General features: G+C 35.3%; 2 protein-coding genes and 1 long non-coding RNA gene across 3 annotated transcripts; all 3 read right to left on the minus strand.

The window, feature by feature from the left end:
- Positions 1 to 23: 23 nt before the first annotated feature.
- Positions 24 to 1,293, minus strand: LOC112744786 (uncharacterized). Its single transcript, XR_011880648.1, has 2 exons — positions 1,171 to 1,293; positions 24 to 1,013 (listed from the first exon to the last, which is right to left on the minus strand). It is a non-coding gene; the product is annotated as an uncharacterized lncRNA (long non-coding RNA).
- A 3,437-nt stretch (positions 1,294 to 4,730) lies between these two features.
- LOC112743431 (uncharacterized) lies at positions 4,731 to 5,426 on the minus strand. Its single transcript, XM_072234611.1, has one exon. It carries the CDS (start codon positions 5,424 to 5,426, stop codon positions 4,731 to 4,733), a length of 696 nt encoding a protein of 231 aa, XP_072090712.1.
- A 7,299-nt stretch (positions 5,427 to 12,725) lies between these two features.
- Positions 12,726 to 16,932, minus strand: LOC112744787 (disease resistance protein RPP13-like). Its single transcript, XM_072234030.1, has 2 exons — positions 15,842 to 16,932; positions 12,726 to 15,744 (listed from the first exon to the last, which is right to left on the minus strand). The coding sequence occupies exon 2, from the start codon at positions 15,703 to 15,705 to the stop codon at positions 13,180 to 13,182; it is 2,526 nt and encodes an 841-aa protein (XP_072090131.1). The 5' UTR covers positions 15,706 to 15,744; positions 15,842 to 16,932; the 3' UTR covers positions 12,726 to 13,179.
- Positions 16,933 to 17,130: the final 198 nt, after the last annotated feature.

The raw sequence follows: 17,130 nt of genomic DNA on the forward strand, positions 1-17,130 counted from the left end.
ACTGTGAATATTTTCGTCCCAGACTCGTGTAAATATTGCTTACCACTCTTGTAATATTACACAGTTCATTGATGAAACATGGAAAGGAGAATTGCGCAAAAAGGCAAAAAGTACATGGGAGAGCAATCTGTAACAAAACTACAAGGCACGCAACGTTACACAATCTGTTTTCCTGCGCAAATAAACCCATATGCAGCACCTAAACTAATTTCCTTTTACCAGCCAAGAAGGATGCTATTGCTACCAAGTACAAATAGAAGCTTCCGCTAGATCATTAGAAAACCACAATCAAATTTTAATAATAAAACTTCACCTAAAAATTATAAGTATTGTAGTTAGTATAAATTTTGAATAAGTCTTTAATATAATCTATTCTTAATATATAAAAGTAGATACATAAGTTTACCCACATTACTTTGAAGCTATTTCTCTTCTTCTACTAGCGCCATGTCAGCAAATAATCGTCCTTCTGGCACATTCCGTCCATCTGGCGCTACCGGAAAGCTGAGTTGGCCTCCTTCGTGACACGTTGGCAAAGAAATAGCTAGCTGGCGTGGCAAGAAACTTTTCTGATTCAATTTGGTCCCTCAATTCAAGTTAAAAATCCTATTCCCCAATTTTGAAGAACCATCTCCACAGTGCTCACACTCTTCTCTTCTCTTCGGTTCTCTTCTCTTGTCTTCTCCATCTTCAAAGCCAGACGGTTATGGCCAGCGCGAGCAAGCGCGAGCAACACAGCTGGAAGCTCGAACAACCCACGATGGACAAATAGCTGCCTCTCGAAATAACCAAGTAGCAAGCATCTCTTTCTTGACTAATCGCTCAGCATAATCTGAAACTTTATTTTGTCTCTGTGAGAGATCAGGATCATTTGATTGAAAGCATTATTGCCATATATATTAACCATGCCTTTATTGTGTGTGAGAGATTTGTCAGGTACATGTCATCTACATCTTGTTTCATAGCAGCTGTTCCACGGAACAAATCAAATTGTGTTCCAGGAGGTAGTAACCCTGAAAGATCCCAAAGGAAAACACCGCATCAATGAGTTGAAGAAAAGTAGAATAGTTGATGTCCTGCACTGAATTGAAACAAAAACAAAATTGCAAATAGTGAATCGGATACAAATGCACACTTTAAAGTGACATCAACATATTACTGGGTGATTACCTTGATGCTGCTGCCACTTCAAAGCCTGATCAATTAGAGCCATTGAGACGAAGGGACTACAGTAACTTCAGCAGCAAGAGCTGAAAATGCAAATACAAGTTAGTTCCAGTTTTCAAGCAATATAAAATGACACAATGTACTTATATAATCATAAATGGGAAAAATAAACCCACAATATTAAGGACCACCTTGGTGGTTATAAACTTGAGCCACTGAATTATATTAGAATTAAACAATCCTGATTTCAGTCATGTTTTAGTCTAAAATCTCAATGCCTTCTACATTTTTTACAGAATTAATAAACTAAATTTGAGACTCGAGTTTGAGTTAAGAACTTGAACAGTTGAACGTTCACTGAATGCTACCATGCCCATAATCTTACAACACACTTATAGCAAGAATATTGAATTTTATTTAATTAATGATTATTATAGTGTATAGCATAATTAGAATGCTAGTATTCTACTACGGTATTATATAGCTATGGAAAAGGTAGGAGTATAAGCAATGTTTGTAAACACAATACCACAAGAAAATTATCTCTGGGGCACATATTTAGGTGTAAACATATTATACAACAAACGGTATTTTATCTCTTCTATTATCTTTTGCAAAGTTTCTCAATCCTCACAGGAACCCATTATCAAAATGCTAGAAAAAACACAATTAATTTAACAAGAAAAAATGAAAAGGGAAGCTTGACAGCCCATCACCAAAAGAGAAAAAGGAAAGCAATCCACCAGTTCAAATGATAGAACAAGACATTCAGTTGATGATGAGGAATGGAAGATGAAGATGGCTTGGAAATTTGGTAAATTAAAAGCTGAAATTAGGGTTCTAAAAATGGGAGAATTTTAATGTTTGTGTTTATGCTGCTGATTGTAATTGGTGTTCTTGTATTAAAGCTGTATAGACAGCAGGATCAACTGTATCTAGCAAAAAACAAATGACATGCATGTTATATGCATTCCTTGTTCATGTAGTTATTCCTATCCTTTTGTTTGAAAGAAATGGAAATTAAGGTGTTTGATTATATGCATACTTCTGTTCCTGGACTTCTTTTCAATGAAATAAAAATGGACAGCACTTGAACTAGTCTTAAGTTTGTAACAGAGGATAATATATAAACAAAAGGCTGAGAAAACTCAATTGAATAAAATCATAATTCATAATTCATATTCATATTGGTAATGTTCGATTCAAAAAAGGCATTATAAAGCCAAAACACCAGCAAAATAGATACAAAAAAACAGCCTGCTTTCCCTAAAATTTCCAACACTGGGACAATGTTTTAGGCATTGTAAACAACATCAGCAAAATAGATACAAAAAGACAGCCTGCTTTCCCTAAACATAATCATCCTAATCTTCATTTTTTGTGTCTAGGTGCCTTGAATCCAGGATTCGGCACAAACTTCATGAAATTTGCAAGCCTTGTAGCAGTTCCCTGTGTTGCACCTTGCATAGGGTTAGGTGGGGGATTCCTTGATGTATGACTACTTCCTGGTGGGATAACAGCAGGTGGGGTGGTTACTGGTGAATTGCTACTTCCTGAAGCTGGTTTTTCACAACCCTTGGCTAACTTTCTTTTTAGAGGGAGCTTTGGCGGCCTAACAATTGAGGGTAGAACCTATCAGCCAAAAAAAATGTAACATAGTTAGTAAACTAGGTAAGGATGTGAGTATGATAAATTTAAAATCATATAAGCTCGTGAACATGTTGAGAGTCATCAGTTGCTTCCAAGGGTGGTTGACTTTGGTCAAGATTGATTTTGGTTGGGGCTTCTGGGACAAGGGCAGCAGAGTTGGCCTGACCTTCACCACCATTAGCAGCAGTGGGTTGTGCAGCGGCAGCCTCTGCAGCAGCAGCTTCTGCAGCTGCAGCAGCCTCTTCGGCAGTAGCCCTCTTTGGACAGTTCCTTCTGGTGTGTGCTGCTTCGCCACAACAACGACATCGACCTTTTTTATATATTATTTTCATCTTCGTCTTCAACTTCTTACTCCCACTTGGCTCCTCATCTGCATCTTTTTTTCTTTTTTTCTTAAGTGGTCCAGGCTTGTTTCTAAATTTTGGTGCTTGTGGTCTGTTATATGGTGACTTTTCCCATAGTGTTTGACCTGGAATTGGATTGATATGGAAGGCATATGTGTTATTATATGCTTCCATGGTCAACCACTGATGACAGTAGTCCTCCGGTCTCTTACCAGCCCTTGCCAGTGCAGCACACGCATGCAAACATGGCATCCCTAAACAGCATTCACACAACAACAAAGACAACAACAGTAAGCCTACAACAAAGGTTGATAATGATAATAAGACTAAGACAATGAATTTAAAAAATATTACCACTCAATTGCCAGAAGCCACATATGCAGAGCTTCTTTCCCAAGTCCACAACCATGTTGGTCAGCCAGCCATGTACTTCGAACTTCTCATAATCTGCGTCACCAAACCACATCGGGACCCAATTTTTTGATTCCTTCCGTATCTTTTCTAACCTGCTGCGCTGTATAGGAGGTAGAACTCCAGTGTTCGAATTCAGCTTCACCTTGTTCCTAGCTATCGACCTCATTGCATACATTCTGACTTCTTCCAAGAGTGTGATAATAGGCTTAGCTCTAGCATCTTTGATCCTGGAGTTGAAGACTTCACAGGCATTGTTGCAGATGTTATCTATTTTAGGTGCATTACTGAAGAATGCCCGGCTCCAAGAGTCTCTAGGCCACTTGTTCAAATACTCCTAGACTTCCTTATTAACCCTTTCAATCTTTTTGATGATATTAAGGAAGCCATCTTGGCTAGTACACCTTGCACAATTCCAGAGTAGCCCTCTAAGCTGGAGATCCTTTCATTGCTTGTTGAAGTTCTTCCACAGATGCCAAACACAGAATCTGTGATGGACATATGGAAAAACCTCCTTAACTGCATTTATAAGGCCCTGTTTCAGATACCAAAGAAGGGGTCAGATAGTTGTTATCGGGCAGCAAATCTGTCCCTACAGTTATATAAGTGACATCAAAATAGTCCATAGACTTGTTCAAGTGACATCAAACTAGTCCCTACACTTATGTAAGTGACATCAAACTAGTCCCTACACAGCACTATTACAGAACATTATGCAGAACAGGATAAATGAGTAACAACAGATTGACAGAATATTATGCAGCATATAATCAGTCCAGGGTTAATTCTGCATATATAGACAGCAGCCCAGTGTATTAACATCATATAGATAACTACAATAGATAGGTTGACACTAAATAACTTAGAATTCTTAAGTCACAACCACTTTATAAATAAGTCACAATAGATTAATTCAGCAACTATAGACAGCAGCCATGTGTATAATCATCATGTTGAAACACACCCAATAGGTAACTAATAAGTAACAACCAGTGATAATAGATTAATTCAACATATATAATCAGCAGCCCAGTGTATAAACATCATTTTAAGTGACAACCTATAAATATTGCATACCTTCTGCATATTTGAGATAAAACAGAGCTTGTTCTTCTTATAATCCCCCAGGTTTTGATGAAGTAATTCCAAGAACCATCTCTAGTTTTCAGTGTTCTCAACAGGGACAATTGCATAGGCAATAACATATATATGATTGTTTGCATCTTGGCCAATTGCAGACAATATCTGACCACCATGCCGGGTCTTCAGAAAAGCCCCATCCAAGCCTATGAGGGGTCTGCAACCAGCTAGAAATCCTTTTTTACATCCCTCCAAACAGACATACATCTTCTCGAAAACTGGATCATCATCAGGGTTAGGCTGAGGTATAACCCCAACTGTGACAGTGGATCCTGGATTGCTCTTCAACAGTGTCAGCCCATAATCTCTCACCATGCCATATTGGGCAGTTGCATCACCGTACACAACAGATCTAGCATCTCCTAAGGCCCTGGTCAGTGAAGACTTGTTTAGTTCCAGATCACATTTAGTCTTAAAATATTGTGCAGCCTCGGAGTGTCTCAGATTCGGGTATTTTCTTAGTTTCTTCACCAATTTGCAGGCTAGCCACTTCCTATTAGCTAGTCTGTTTTTGGTCTCTCTTGCACAGGTGTGGTCATCCATGAATGTCTTGATCTGCCAGCAATTGTTCTCAGTATTGTTAGAGGCATACACAAGCCAGCCACAGCTCGCATCCTTACACACAGCTCTCATCCTCACGTTATCGTTCTTCTTAAACCAAATCCTTCTACCCTCTTGTATGTAATACTCACGCACAGCCTCTTTGAACTCCATTTTTGTAGTGAAAGTCATTCCAACCTCTAGCCTAAGCTCTCCAAACCTCCCTTCTTCTCTAAATGCAGAGAATACGTCATCTGAATCAACTTCCTCTAACTCATCCTCAGAGTTTGGAGGAGTCTTTATTTCTTACGAATGCCATGAGTCTCCATCATCAGAATCATTATAAGGATCATCTTGCACATCATGATAAGGAGCAACTGATGATCCAAACTTAGGAATCGGTCCAAAAATGATTTCATCATTCTCAGAATCTGAGTCTACACAAACAGGACCATTTTCTTCAACCATAACAGACTTCTTTCCTTTTGTAAGTTTCTTCCCTGGCCTACTTCTCAATTTCACATTACTCTTTCCTGCTGACCTATCCGGAGGCAAGTCTTCTTCACTGGACACTTCATCACCACCAGACCTATATGCTTCATCCTCTGCACTATCGTCACTGTCATGGCTGTCTGAGGATCCCTCTGAACTAGACAAAGCAACAAAGGCTGTCTTGGGCTGTTTTCCTTTACCAGTTGTTCTTGCAATATTTCCAGTAGCAGCAGCTCTTGTCAGTGGCCTCCTTCCACATGCTGCTGCTGCTATTTTTACATTCTTACAGCCTCTCTTTGTTTTAGCCTTCTTGGTTTCTTTTCCTTTGGACCAAGGTTTCGGAATTGCTGTGGGTTGGGGCATTTTTTTTGTGGGATTTTGGGCTTGCTTTTACTGGGTTGGGCCATTGTTTTTGGTGGTGGATTGGGCTTAGGTCCAAGACTTGCAGTGGGTTGGGGGGAAATTTTTCCTGCTTTGTTTCGGTTACCAGCAGCTAATGAGGTAGGTGGCTCCTTTTGTTTTGTGGATTCAGTAGTCTTCTTTGGTTCAGAAGTTGGATTGCATGGTGTTGTGCTGGGAATTGGTTCAGCTGTGGCATTGGTGGTGGATTTTGGGGTGGGGGATAATGGTTGGTATCAGCATCATCTCCTTGCCAGAAACCACTGGTTCTGCTTCCTCAATATACACAGGCTCAGATACTCCATGTTCGTAGTAGACATGAATAACCCCCTTGTTCTGCTGAGCCAGGTAACACATCTTCATCAGCTCATTATCATCTGCTATTTCTCTTAAACCAGTTTGCATAGGCCGATTAGGCACCAGCCACCAAGTTTGGCTAACCTTGTCATACCCAATTTTCTTGTGATAGTCTCGGACGAAGAATACATCCAGCGTGTCTGTATCAATATCCGACAACTCACAAGTCTCTCCACCGTTGTAAGACATACTCCCATCAGCCTCTGTGATAAACGACCCTCCATGGTGAAATATAATGGTAATTAACGGATCACCCATCTGCCAATATTTACAAAAAAAAATAATTGATCACACCCATTGTTTGAAATCAGACATCACTGCTAGTAATAGATTGGAAATCTGAAAGTAAAGAATAATCAATTATTGTCCACTAATAAGAAATGAATAAACATTACTGATGTCACACCAAGAAATCACATCTAGCTATGCAGAGAAAGTGTGAAATCAAGAACATTATTTTGGTTTAACTAAAGATAGCAGTTCTCTAGACACTAACTTCAATCTTCATGGATTAAACCATTCAAATTTACATACCCTTTCCCACAACTAATCCACTAGTTCAGACCAAATTCATCTAACAACTTGACTATTCCAATAACTAAGTTAACTTCATTAGCAATTGCAAAACTTACTTTATATTATTCTAACATATGTATGCAAGAATCCATTATGATCACACATTCAGTTTAACTAAACAGCATTACATATTATATTCAGTTTAACTAAACCAACCCAATACAAAGAAAGGCAACTAGGTAAATCAGTCAAATTCAGAATCTGTTATCAGAGTTACAAAAAATTTCAACTCCCAAAAGATCTTTACTTCTACTGTGATCATGCAAACTCTGTTTAACAAATTCATTGATCAGAGTCATTGTCCTGAAACACATTAATAGTTTGGAAACTCCTCCACTAAGAGCAGTAAACCCTAACACATAAAAAACACGTTTTCATATCATCAAAACACAGAAAACACTCCTACTCTATAATTTTCTTGGCCAAACCACTACGAAAGCCAGTAGTGATCAAACCCTAGCACAGAGAACAGAACAGAGGCGTTCATACCCACCAGGACAATTGAAAAAAACGGCCTGAACTTTTGTGAATATTAGATTAACAACAACATCAAAAAATAGAGGAACCACATTTTTTTTTCATTTTTGGCTTACCTCTTTCAGAGCAATCAGGCTTCCCAACTTTGTGTATGAAGGAGAGGAAAGCAGCGATGCTCCAGAGCCAACGTCTTCCACTGAAATCGGTGCGGTTAATGGAGGAGCACATGCGCCATTGGAGATTGAGGGAGGGAGAAGAAGAAACCTCACTCTGTGTTGTGTTTGTTTCGTGTTTAGAGAGGAGGAAGACAATACGTTATTGAAACGTTGAGGGAGGGACGTAATCAGCGTGAAACGACGTCGTTTTTGTGAGTCCCACGTGTCAACGACGCTGCCAGCTAAGCTTTCCGATTGCGCCACCTATCCATAAATTGCCGGAAGGACCACTTTGAGTCCCGGAGTGCAAGTTCGGGGATGACTCTAAGGAACTTTTAAGTTCAGGGACTACTTTGAGGCTCGAGTGCAACTTCAGGGACTACATTGAGGCTTATCTCAACAATTAATTTATTAATTTTTATAAATAACTTACTAAAGGTAATAAATATCCATATTACAAATGTCATAATAACATTATTAATTATAATAAATTTTACGTTACAAGTATTCAAATTTCATACTATTTGAACTACTTATATAAGTCTCTTACTACTATTCTTTCAAATAATATCAAATTTAACACAAAAAGTTTATTTCTGAATTAGACATCTCAAACTTATTCAATGGAGTATCATTCTTTCAAGGCAAAATGATTAGAAATCGAATACTGTATACCTAATGAATACATAAATTGAATATTGGAATAGGAAAAGATCTTCACAATTTTAGCAACTATAAACGAAATTGATGACAAATTTGTATGAAACTATATGTTAAATGTGAAAAGTGTCCGAAAAAAGCATATAAAAAAACAACTATATTTGTGGCACATATAATCAAACACCACAATATCTAACAATAAGGTAACTCTATATACTTTTCATAATTCTATCTATCAAATTATTAGTTACTAATCCAATACTTATTTTAGATTCAGAATTCAATTAAAAGTTTCAGATTAAAGTGCTACAATAACTTTTGTACTATTTGATGGCGAAGCAAAAAAATTATTAGGCACAATTGCTTCAAATCTAATGACACTCTAGAAAAGTAATGGCATTGAAGTATCACTCCATCAAGAGATTAAGAAGAAAGAAAACCATACAAATTCAAGACATATCTTCGGAAGAAGAACATACATGCAAAGATGGAACAAACAACACAATAGAAAGTACATCAAACTCAACAATTCATAAAGAACATGTTTTTACATGATCTACGATAGAAAGAAGAAAGTAACAACTCTAACAACAACCAATAAAGAAAAAAGAAGACTAGCGCTACATAAGAAGACTAAGTCCATCAACTAAAAAAAATGTAAAAATCAAACCACCAAATAAAAATGTCACTTTGTACAACTCTTAACATCTAAATCTTTTGTACTATAAATTATTTTAAATAAAACACATTTTAAATTTAACTTTAATTTACACATATTTAATTTATTTCTACAAAATATAACAATTTTTAATATTTATTATATACTATGGTTAATTTACTGTTTCGCACAATGCGCGAGTCTCATTTTAGTACCCAATAAAACAGGGAGTACTGAGAGTACTGATAATATTCACATTTTAATAAACCTTTATAGGCTTCACCCATTTCTCTGCCAAGAGATTCAAGTTCATGAGGACATTTTTTTTTGCAAAACACCTTCTTACAGTTTCCAACTTTGAATTTCATCAAGAAATGGGAGTCTGAAGGAAGGTTGCTCTTGTATAATGAGAAATATCCTCGACACGTGTGTTTATCAATATTCTACCACGGTGGTTGTCATTAGGAAAAGCTCACTGCAACTCATCCCACACTTGAGTTTTCCAGATATCGTCTAGTACCACTAGATATTTCTTTCCACTCATGCATTCTGTGATTTTTTTTTTTTTTTTTTTTAATTTTTTCTTTATCAGTTAAATCTTTATACTCCTCGTGGATAACCCCAAAAGTTTCAAAAGACTCAATAATAATTCTTGTTGTTGTAAATCTTGTAATTTTTTATTAAATTATTACACTTTATATACTATGTACTCTTTATGTACTCTCATTTTAAATTTTTTTCTTCTCGATTTAAGCTGAACAATATTATCAATATAAGCTGTACATACAACAAATCACCTTATATATTCATGCAATCTCTGACTTTTCTTTCTATTTTTTTTCTTTATCAGTTAATTCTTTACTGTGGATAACCCCAAAAGCTTCAAAAAACTCGGTAATAATTCTTGAGCTTTGTAATCGTTCACAAAACTCCACACACAACATAGAAACATGCTCTTGATCTTGTCGTTGTTGTAGATCTTTCGAGTCAAGAGTGGTCTTTTCCAAGCCACTCATGCCTAATATGCAAACAACTCTATGAATCTCCTCTCTCAAGTTGGCTAATTACCTCAGTGGAGTCATGCACCAAGCCTACTACCTCCCCTTCTTTCACTCTCTTCTTTCACTCCTTTCTTCTCGCAATCAATGAATCTTTTGCAAATTCTTCGTTTTCAGTATGACTTTCAAAATCACCTTGTTGGATGCCATATTTGGACTTATTTTGATAAATGTCATCGATCCTTCTCTTAATGTTGTTAATACGAGCATGCACGTCATGGAGCATCATCACATTGTCTTTGCTATGGAAGTACTTGCTCATTATGTTTCTGCTCTCTTTTGTGTTACTTAAATTATTTTTTTATTAATAATAAATGTAAATTTATTTATTATCATTTTTTGTTGAGTTATTATCCTTTATATTATGTACTCTTTATGTATTCCTATTTTAAAATTTTTTTTCTTCTTAATTTAAGCTGAACAAATCACCTATAGATTTACGAGCTCTTAAGCAAATTAGCTTATTCGTGAGAAGAAAATCTGAACTGTGTTGTTGATGGTTTGATGAACCAGTAAATATTAAAAAATTAAAAGAGGAAGAAAAATAAGTTCCTCTCATCTTGAAGAGAATAAAAAATCATTTTAAAAAATATTTGTTGAGTTATTATATTTTATAGAATATGTATCTAATTATTACAAACTCTTAAATAATACAAATTTAATTAAAAGTTTGATGAATTATATATATATAGACTATCAAAATAATTAGATACTATATATATACTTTTGTTCCTGAGTTCTAACAACCACACCAACCATGGAGATGATAGAAGTATTCATTCTATGTCAGTCACTATGGGACTTCAAAACCAAAAGCTCAAAAGGACTCTTTAAATGAACACCTCCCACCAATTCCTCCCATCCAACTTTCTTTCTCACATTAACCAATCGTTATTATAAAATATATACATGTTAAAATGAATAGCTAACACTATTATTATAACATTAATGTTCTTGAAATCGGTAATATTAGAAAAATAAAAAAAATATTTTATTTAATATTTATTAATTATAATAATTAATAAATACTAAATAGAGCAAATTTGTACTGTTTTTAGTTAATTTTTTTTTTGTTATCAACTATTTTTGATAATAAGAACAATTAACTGGAAGAAATTAAAAGACTAGACATCTGCATCAGCGTAGCCCCAACAGCAATAATATATTAATATCTTCAGCTCTATTATTAGAGCGAAGTTCTTATCATCCGTGTTTGTTCCAACCAGCCATTGCATTTATCTTGCTTGGTTTCACATTTTTGGCACATTGTTGGGAAATTGTCACGGCAACCTTGACTTGTATTCATGCAAATTTGTCTCCACATTATTATGCTTATGGATTCTTGATGAAAAAAATATTCTTCAATATTTGTCCTTTATCTTTTTCCATACCAATAATTCAAATGACCATGATGACCATCATCCACTTTAAGATAAAAATGTCCCTACCGATCACTTTTCTTTATTCATAAAATTATAACAATGTCTTTTACATTAATAGTTAAAAATAGAGTCTAAAATTAGACAATTTTTTTAAGTAATTATATGATATTTTAAATCTTGACCATTCATGATGTATGCTTAAACTTGCATCTTTCGATGCAATGGAGCAGAGAAGAGAATGATGAACTGAACTTTTTTAGTGTGTGAATGAACACTAAAATGAATGTAAAGTGAGCAACAGTGTGTGCAAGCAAGACTAAGTGCTAGTTAGAGTAATATTCCAAATTAGTCCCTAAGAAATTTAGTCAAATACTTTAGTCCTCAATAAATTTTCATTATCAAGTTAGTCCTTAAACTTTTATTTCGTTAGAGCTTGTTTGAAAACCATCAATTTCATGATTTGAAATGATTATAATATGTTAATAGAATAGAATTCAAGTTTGAAGAGTATGTGAGTGAATTTGAAAATCAGACCCCTTTTGATCTGATTTACAAATGAAAGAAAAATAAAAATTAAAATTCTCAAAAGAATTCAATTCTTAGTGAATTCTAATTCCTAGCATTTCAAATAAACTCTTAGTCAAACCAGTTTCTACATCATATTGTTTGTCTATATGGAACAACTGGTCTTAGTATTTTAAAAAATTTTAGGAACTTGTATGTTTCTATTAAATAAATGACAGAGATTAATTTGTCTAATTTTTTATCAAAATTTGATATGAAAATTGATATATCTAATAAAATAAAAAGTTAGAAACTCACTTAGCAATTAAAATTTGCTGAAGATTAAACAACTAACCTTTTCAGGGACTAAATTGTTATATTACTCATATATTTGCATGGGATGACTTTGGGATAGCTTGTCAAATTAAAAAATTGAAGATGTTGACATGAGAGATTAACAATATAATTTATTTCTCCTTTTTCTATTATTCTCTTCATAATCTTTGTCCTTGATGTTAAAATGTCACGACCATTTAGTTTTATTATTATATTCTATACTTCTAATTTTATCTTTTTTCGTGAATAAACAAATTAAGAGACTCTTTAAAACTTTTTAAATTAAGTGTTAAAAACTTATTTAAATTACATTTTTATATTTTTGTTTATCTTTACTTTTTCACTTAATTTATTTGTTGGTAAAAGGATCAAACAATAAGTTTTAGCTAGAAATAGTATATATTATAAATACAAAAAAAGAAAAGAATATGTAGCACTTAAATAAATATGATGTAGATAGCTAAATATAATACAAATAAAATAAAATAAAGAATAAATGACCTTATGACCATTCGTATCCATAAAAGATGAAAACACTGACATATGTACCCACACTAGATCGAAACTAAACTTGTACCACGCAAGATGCCTTTCGTATGACAAAAGTACTCTACGTGGCACTCCAACCTTCCAAAGACAGGGTACTTTTGTTACATGGAAGACATCTTGCGTTAGTACATATGTCAGCGTTTTCATCTTTCATGGGTACAAATGGTCATTTATTCATAAAATAAAAAAGAACCAGCCTTAGCTTTCAGAATGATCATGGAAAATAATTCAAGCTTCAACAAAAGTACACAACAAAGAACCAATCAGACTATGATCTCACATTGATGTATTATAGAATATGAGTCACCACTGCTTAGCATGCTTCTATTTAATGGAAGCCAAGGATTGAAGTTGTAGAGGAAGGTCTTCCACTGCACCACCTTTGATGATCAAACGACTAAGACTTGGCATTGCACCTTCATCTTGTATCCACCTCTCAACCTTCACTTCCTTCATCTGAAGCATTTGAAGCGCCGGGAACTCTCCGGCCACACAATGAATACCATCCCCTGTTGATCCTCTTCTCAGTTTCAAAATTCTCAGATTCCGGAGTTTCCCCAGAGCTTTAAAGTCCAATTCCTTGAAGTCTACCAAGGTAATCTTCTCAATGTTTGATGGAAAAAACGTTGACTTAAATCCATTTGCACTGAATGGATTAAAGAGATCACCTCTTATTTTGAGTGTGCATAGTTTGCTAAGGTGGTTCATGCTAAGTGATGAAAGATTGGCAGCACCTGTAGAAGATTGCTGGAAGTTTGGATAGAAACATAAACCCAGCTTCTTTAAGTTAGGGAAGCTTCCATTGTTGTTAAGCATTGATATAGTTTCTGAATAGAGAGGTACTTCACAAAGGGTTTGAAGGTTGGACATTCTTTCATTGTTTGTTACTCTAGACATCTGAGAAATCTCTTTGATTCTCAAGTTGAAATGCCTCAACCGCTTCAACTTCCATATCTTGATTGGGATGGAGACCACCCAGTCACAACTTAAATGCAGTGTTTCTAGATTCCTAAGGTTGGATATAGAATCTAAAATATTTTCAGCAGATCTAGAATCTGTTTTTATCTTCAAGTACCTTAGATGGATCATCAGCTTCAAGCCACTAGGTGGCAAATCCAACAACACTTTGTTGAGGTGTAGAACACGGGCCAACTTGAAGCTTTTCCTGAACTGTTTACATCCTTTTGATTCATCATCCCAGGTAAGCTCTTCTCCAAAGAGGAACAAGGAATGTGTGTGAAAGTGGTTGTTTTTGTTTGGTGAGGATGAGAATTGTGTGCTGTGGTGGAAAGACATCTTTCTAGAGTTGGATTTGTTGATGTCCAACTCTCTGTGTATCTCTATGAATTTACTTGCTTTGCTCTCAGATACGCAAAGATCGCGAAGAAGATCATGAATTCGACATGTTTTTACGCCCCCATCGCTCCTCTTGCTTGCCACTTGCACCAGACTACGATCAACCAACTCTTCTAAGTAATACTCTGCAATGTCTTCCAGTGCTAATGTATCTGATGTTCCAGTTTCTGGAATTTGTATAAAACCTTCAGCTACCCATAACTGGATAAGGTTTCTTGCAGGGATCTCATAATCTTCAGGATAGATTGCAAAGTATAAAAAGCAAGACTTCAATTTTTGAGGCAAACTGTCATAGCTAAGTTTTAGTATGTCCATCACCACCACAGTGTTGTTGTCACGAACACGAAGCCAATGTTCTTTGATTCTTGACCACTCTCTAAGAGACTTTTCCTTCTTGGAAACATGCCCAGCTAGCACCACAATAGCAAGAGGTAAGCCACTACAGCTTTCAACAATTGACATGCCTAAATCTTTTAGATCAGGTGGACAATCTTCTTCTCCTCTAAACACTTTCTTGGAGAAAAGTTCCCAGCTTTGTTCTTCAGTGAGAAATGGAAGGAAGTAAGGAGGCATTGTTCCCATATAAGCAGCTACCTCTCCAATTCGACTCGTTATCAAGATTCTGCTACCATTATTGTCATCTGGAAAAGCTCCTTTTACATCATCCCACACTTCTGTTTTCCAAATATCATCAAGCACAATTAAGTACTTCTTCCCATTCAAGCACTCTCTTAGATGCTCCTTCAGTTCCTCTTCACTTTCTTCATTAGATTTCCATGTTGACAAACACCGAATAAGGCTCAACAATAACTCTTTAGCTCTATACTCATTAGACACATAACCCCATGCACGAAATGGATACTTCTCCTTCACCTTCTTACTATTGTAGATCTTCCTAGCAAGGGTAGTCTTTCCCAAACCACCCATACCAATTATGGAAGCTATTTGAAGCCGTGAATCTGTCTTCAAGAGTTTCTTAATGACAGTATCAGACTCATGAACCAATCCAACCACATCTTCTTCCTCCACATCCCTTCTCCTCTTCCGGAGTGCCTCCGTGGCAGCTGGGGTAGCTTCTCCACCACACTGGAACTCACCTTCTCCAATGCCATACTTGTCCCTGTTGCTGTATATCTCAGAAATGGATCTCTTGATATTCTCAATCTCAGCATCCACATTATGAAGCATCATAGCTTGGCCAACACAATGGAACATCTTCCCCAGGATGCTTCTGCTTCTGTGGAGGCTAACATTGGCGACGTAGTTGTCAACAACATCTTCAGCTTCATAGGCAACATCTCTAATCTGGTTCACAACTTCCTTAACTATGTTGTTGTTGCGCTTCCCCTCTGAACTCTTGAGGAAGATGTCTATGAACTTGAGCTCGCTGATGAGGGACTTGACTTTTCCCTCCACACCGGACAGCAGCTTCGCTTCATCAACAAGCAGCTGTGACAAGTTCTGAATCAGGAAGGAAACGACACCATCTGCCATTAATTATCTGAACTCTCTCTCTCTTCAACCAAGTCAACGCTGTTTCAGAGTGAAGAAGATCAGAGGGGATAGATACATACATACATTACAAGTAATAAAAATGATGAGAATAATTATTGTTGAGGAGTGTGTGCACCTGCTACTTTACCAAATTGTTTCGAGTTTCCAAGAAACTGCACTCGTTAAGTTGATAACTTCGTCAACATGGAGGTAGGTGGAGACTGGGATCCACACTTAAAATTGTGTTCTATTTATTTTGACATAGTAGATACTGGATAGTGTAATACTCTTCTCTTCCTAAATTACTAGCCGGTGCATTGCGAAAAAAATTAAAAAAAAAAAGGGGGGAGTTTATTTTTAAGTTTTAATTTTAAAAAAAATGTTATCTACTCACTAAATATAGCCACCAAATGAGTTAGTACGTAATAAATACATTTGTTGTTTAGTTTATTTTTAGAGTTCAAATGGTATTATTTTTTAATTACATCTGTTTTTTAAAATACTTATTTATACAGCTAATATAAAATTAAAGTGAGATCCGTACAATATACAAAAAAAAATAAATTATTTATATTATATAATGTATTTTAATAAGTGTTATATAATGTATTTTAACATGTTAAATTTCTCAAAATAAAATATATTCATACGTTCAAACATAAAAAATATATCGGTTCCGCTACGTTACCAACAGCATATCTGCCAACTTCTGCCAATTCTTATTTATAATTGTATTTCACGGAAGTGTGTTCGTGGATGTGTCTAATAAAAATGTCTTTTTTATAGCTGTGTTTAATAGAAGTGTCTTTATAGATATATTTTCTGGATATGTCTCTTTATATATGTATTTAAAATATATTAATTATTAGACACATCCACCAACACACTTCCATAAAACACAATTATAAATAAGAGTTGGCAGAAGTTGCCAGATAATATGTTGGTACCCTAGACTTTTCCAAAATATATTAATCCGTCCATCTTCTTTTATAACACGTCAATACTCAATACACGTCAACTTTGTTTCAAAATCTGAATCTATTTAAAGTCAAAATAGTAATTTACTCTATTTCTTTTTTCTAAATAAAATACCTCCTAATTACAATTTATAATTTGAAAATACGTCCTTTTCATTTTACTAATAAATCCAGGCCCAGTTTCCAGATAATTTTTCCCTTTGTAGTCAAATAAAAAAGTATCATACGCGGTAGCAGTATGCACTATACCATCATAGATCATACTTAAATATTTACAATATCATTAGAAATTCGAAGCCTGATACCTGGTAGCAGCATAACGCTTAAGAAAATTCAACAGAAACCTGATTCAAAGTCATGACAAACAAATCAAAATCTGTTTCAGTTCTCGTGTGTACACTGACTACACTGGGAAATTATAACTACAATTTAAAAAAGACGAAAAATA

This window comes from Arachis hypogaea, chromosome 4 (genome assembly GCF_003086295.3).
Source record: "Arachis hypogaea cultivar Tifrunner chromosome 4, arahy.Tifrunner.gnm2.J5K5, whole genome shotgun sequence".
NCBI classification, from domain to species: domain Eukaryota; kingdom Viridiplantae; phylum Streptophyta; class Magnoliopsida; order Fabales; family Fabaceae; genus Arachis; species Arachis hypogaea.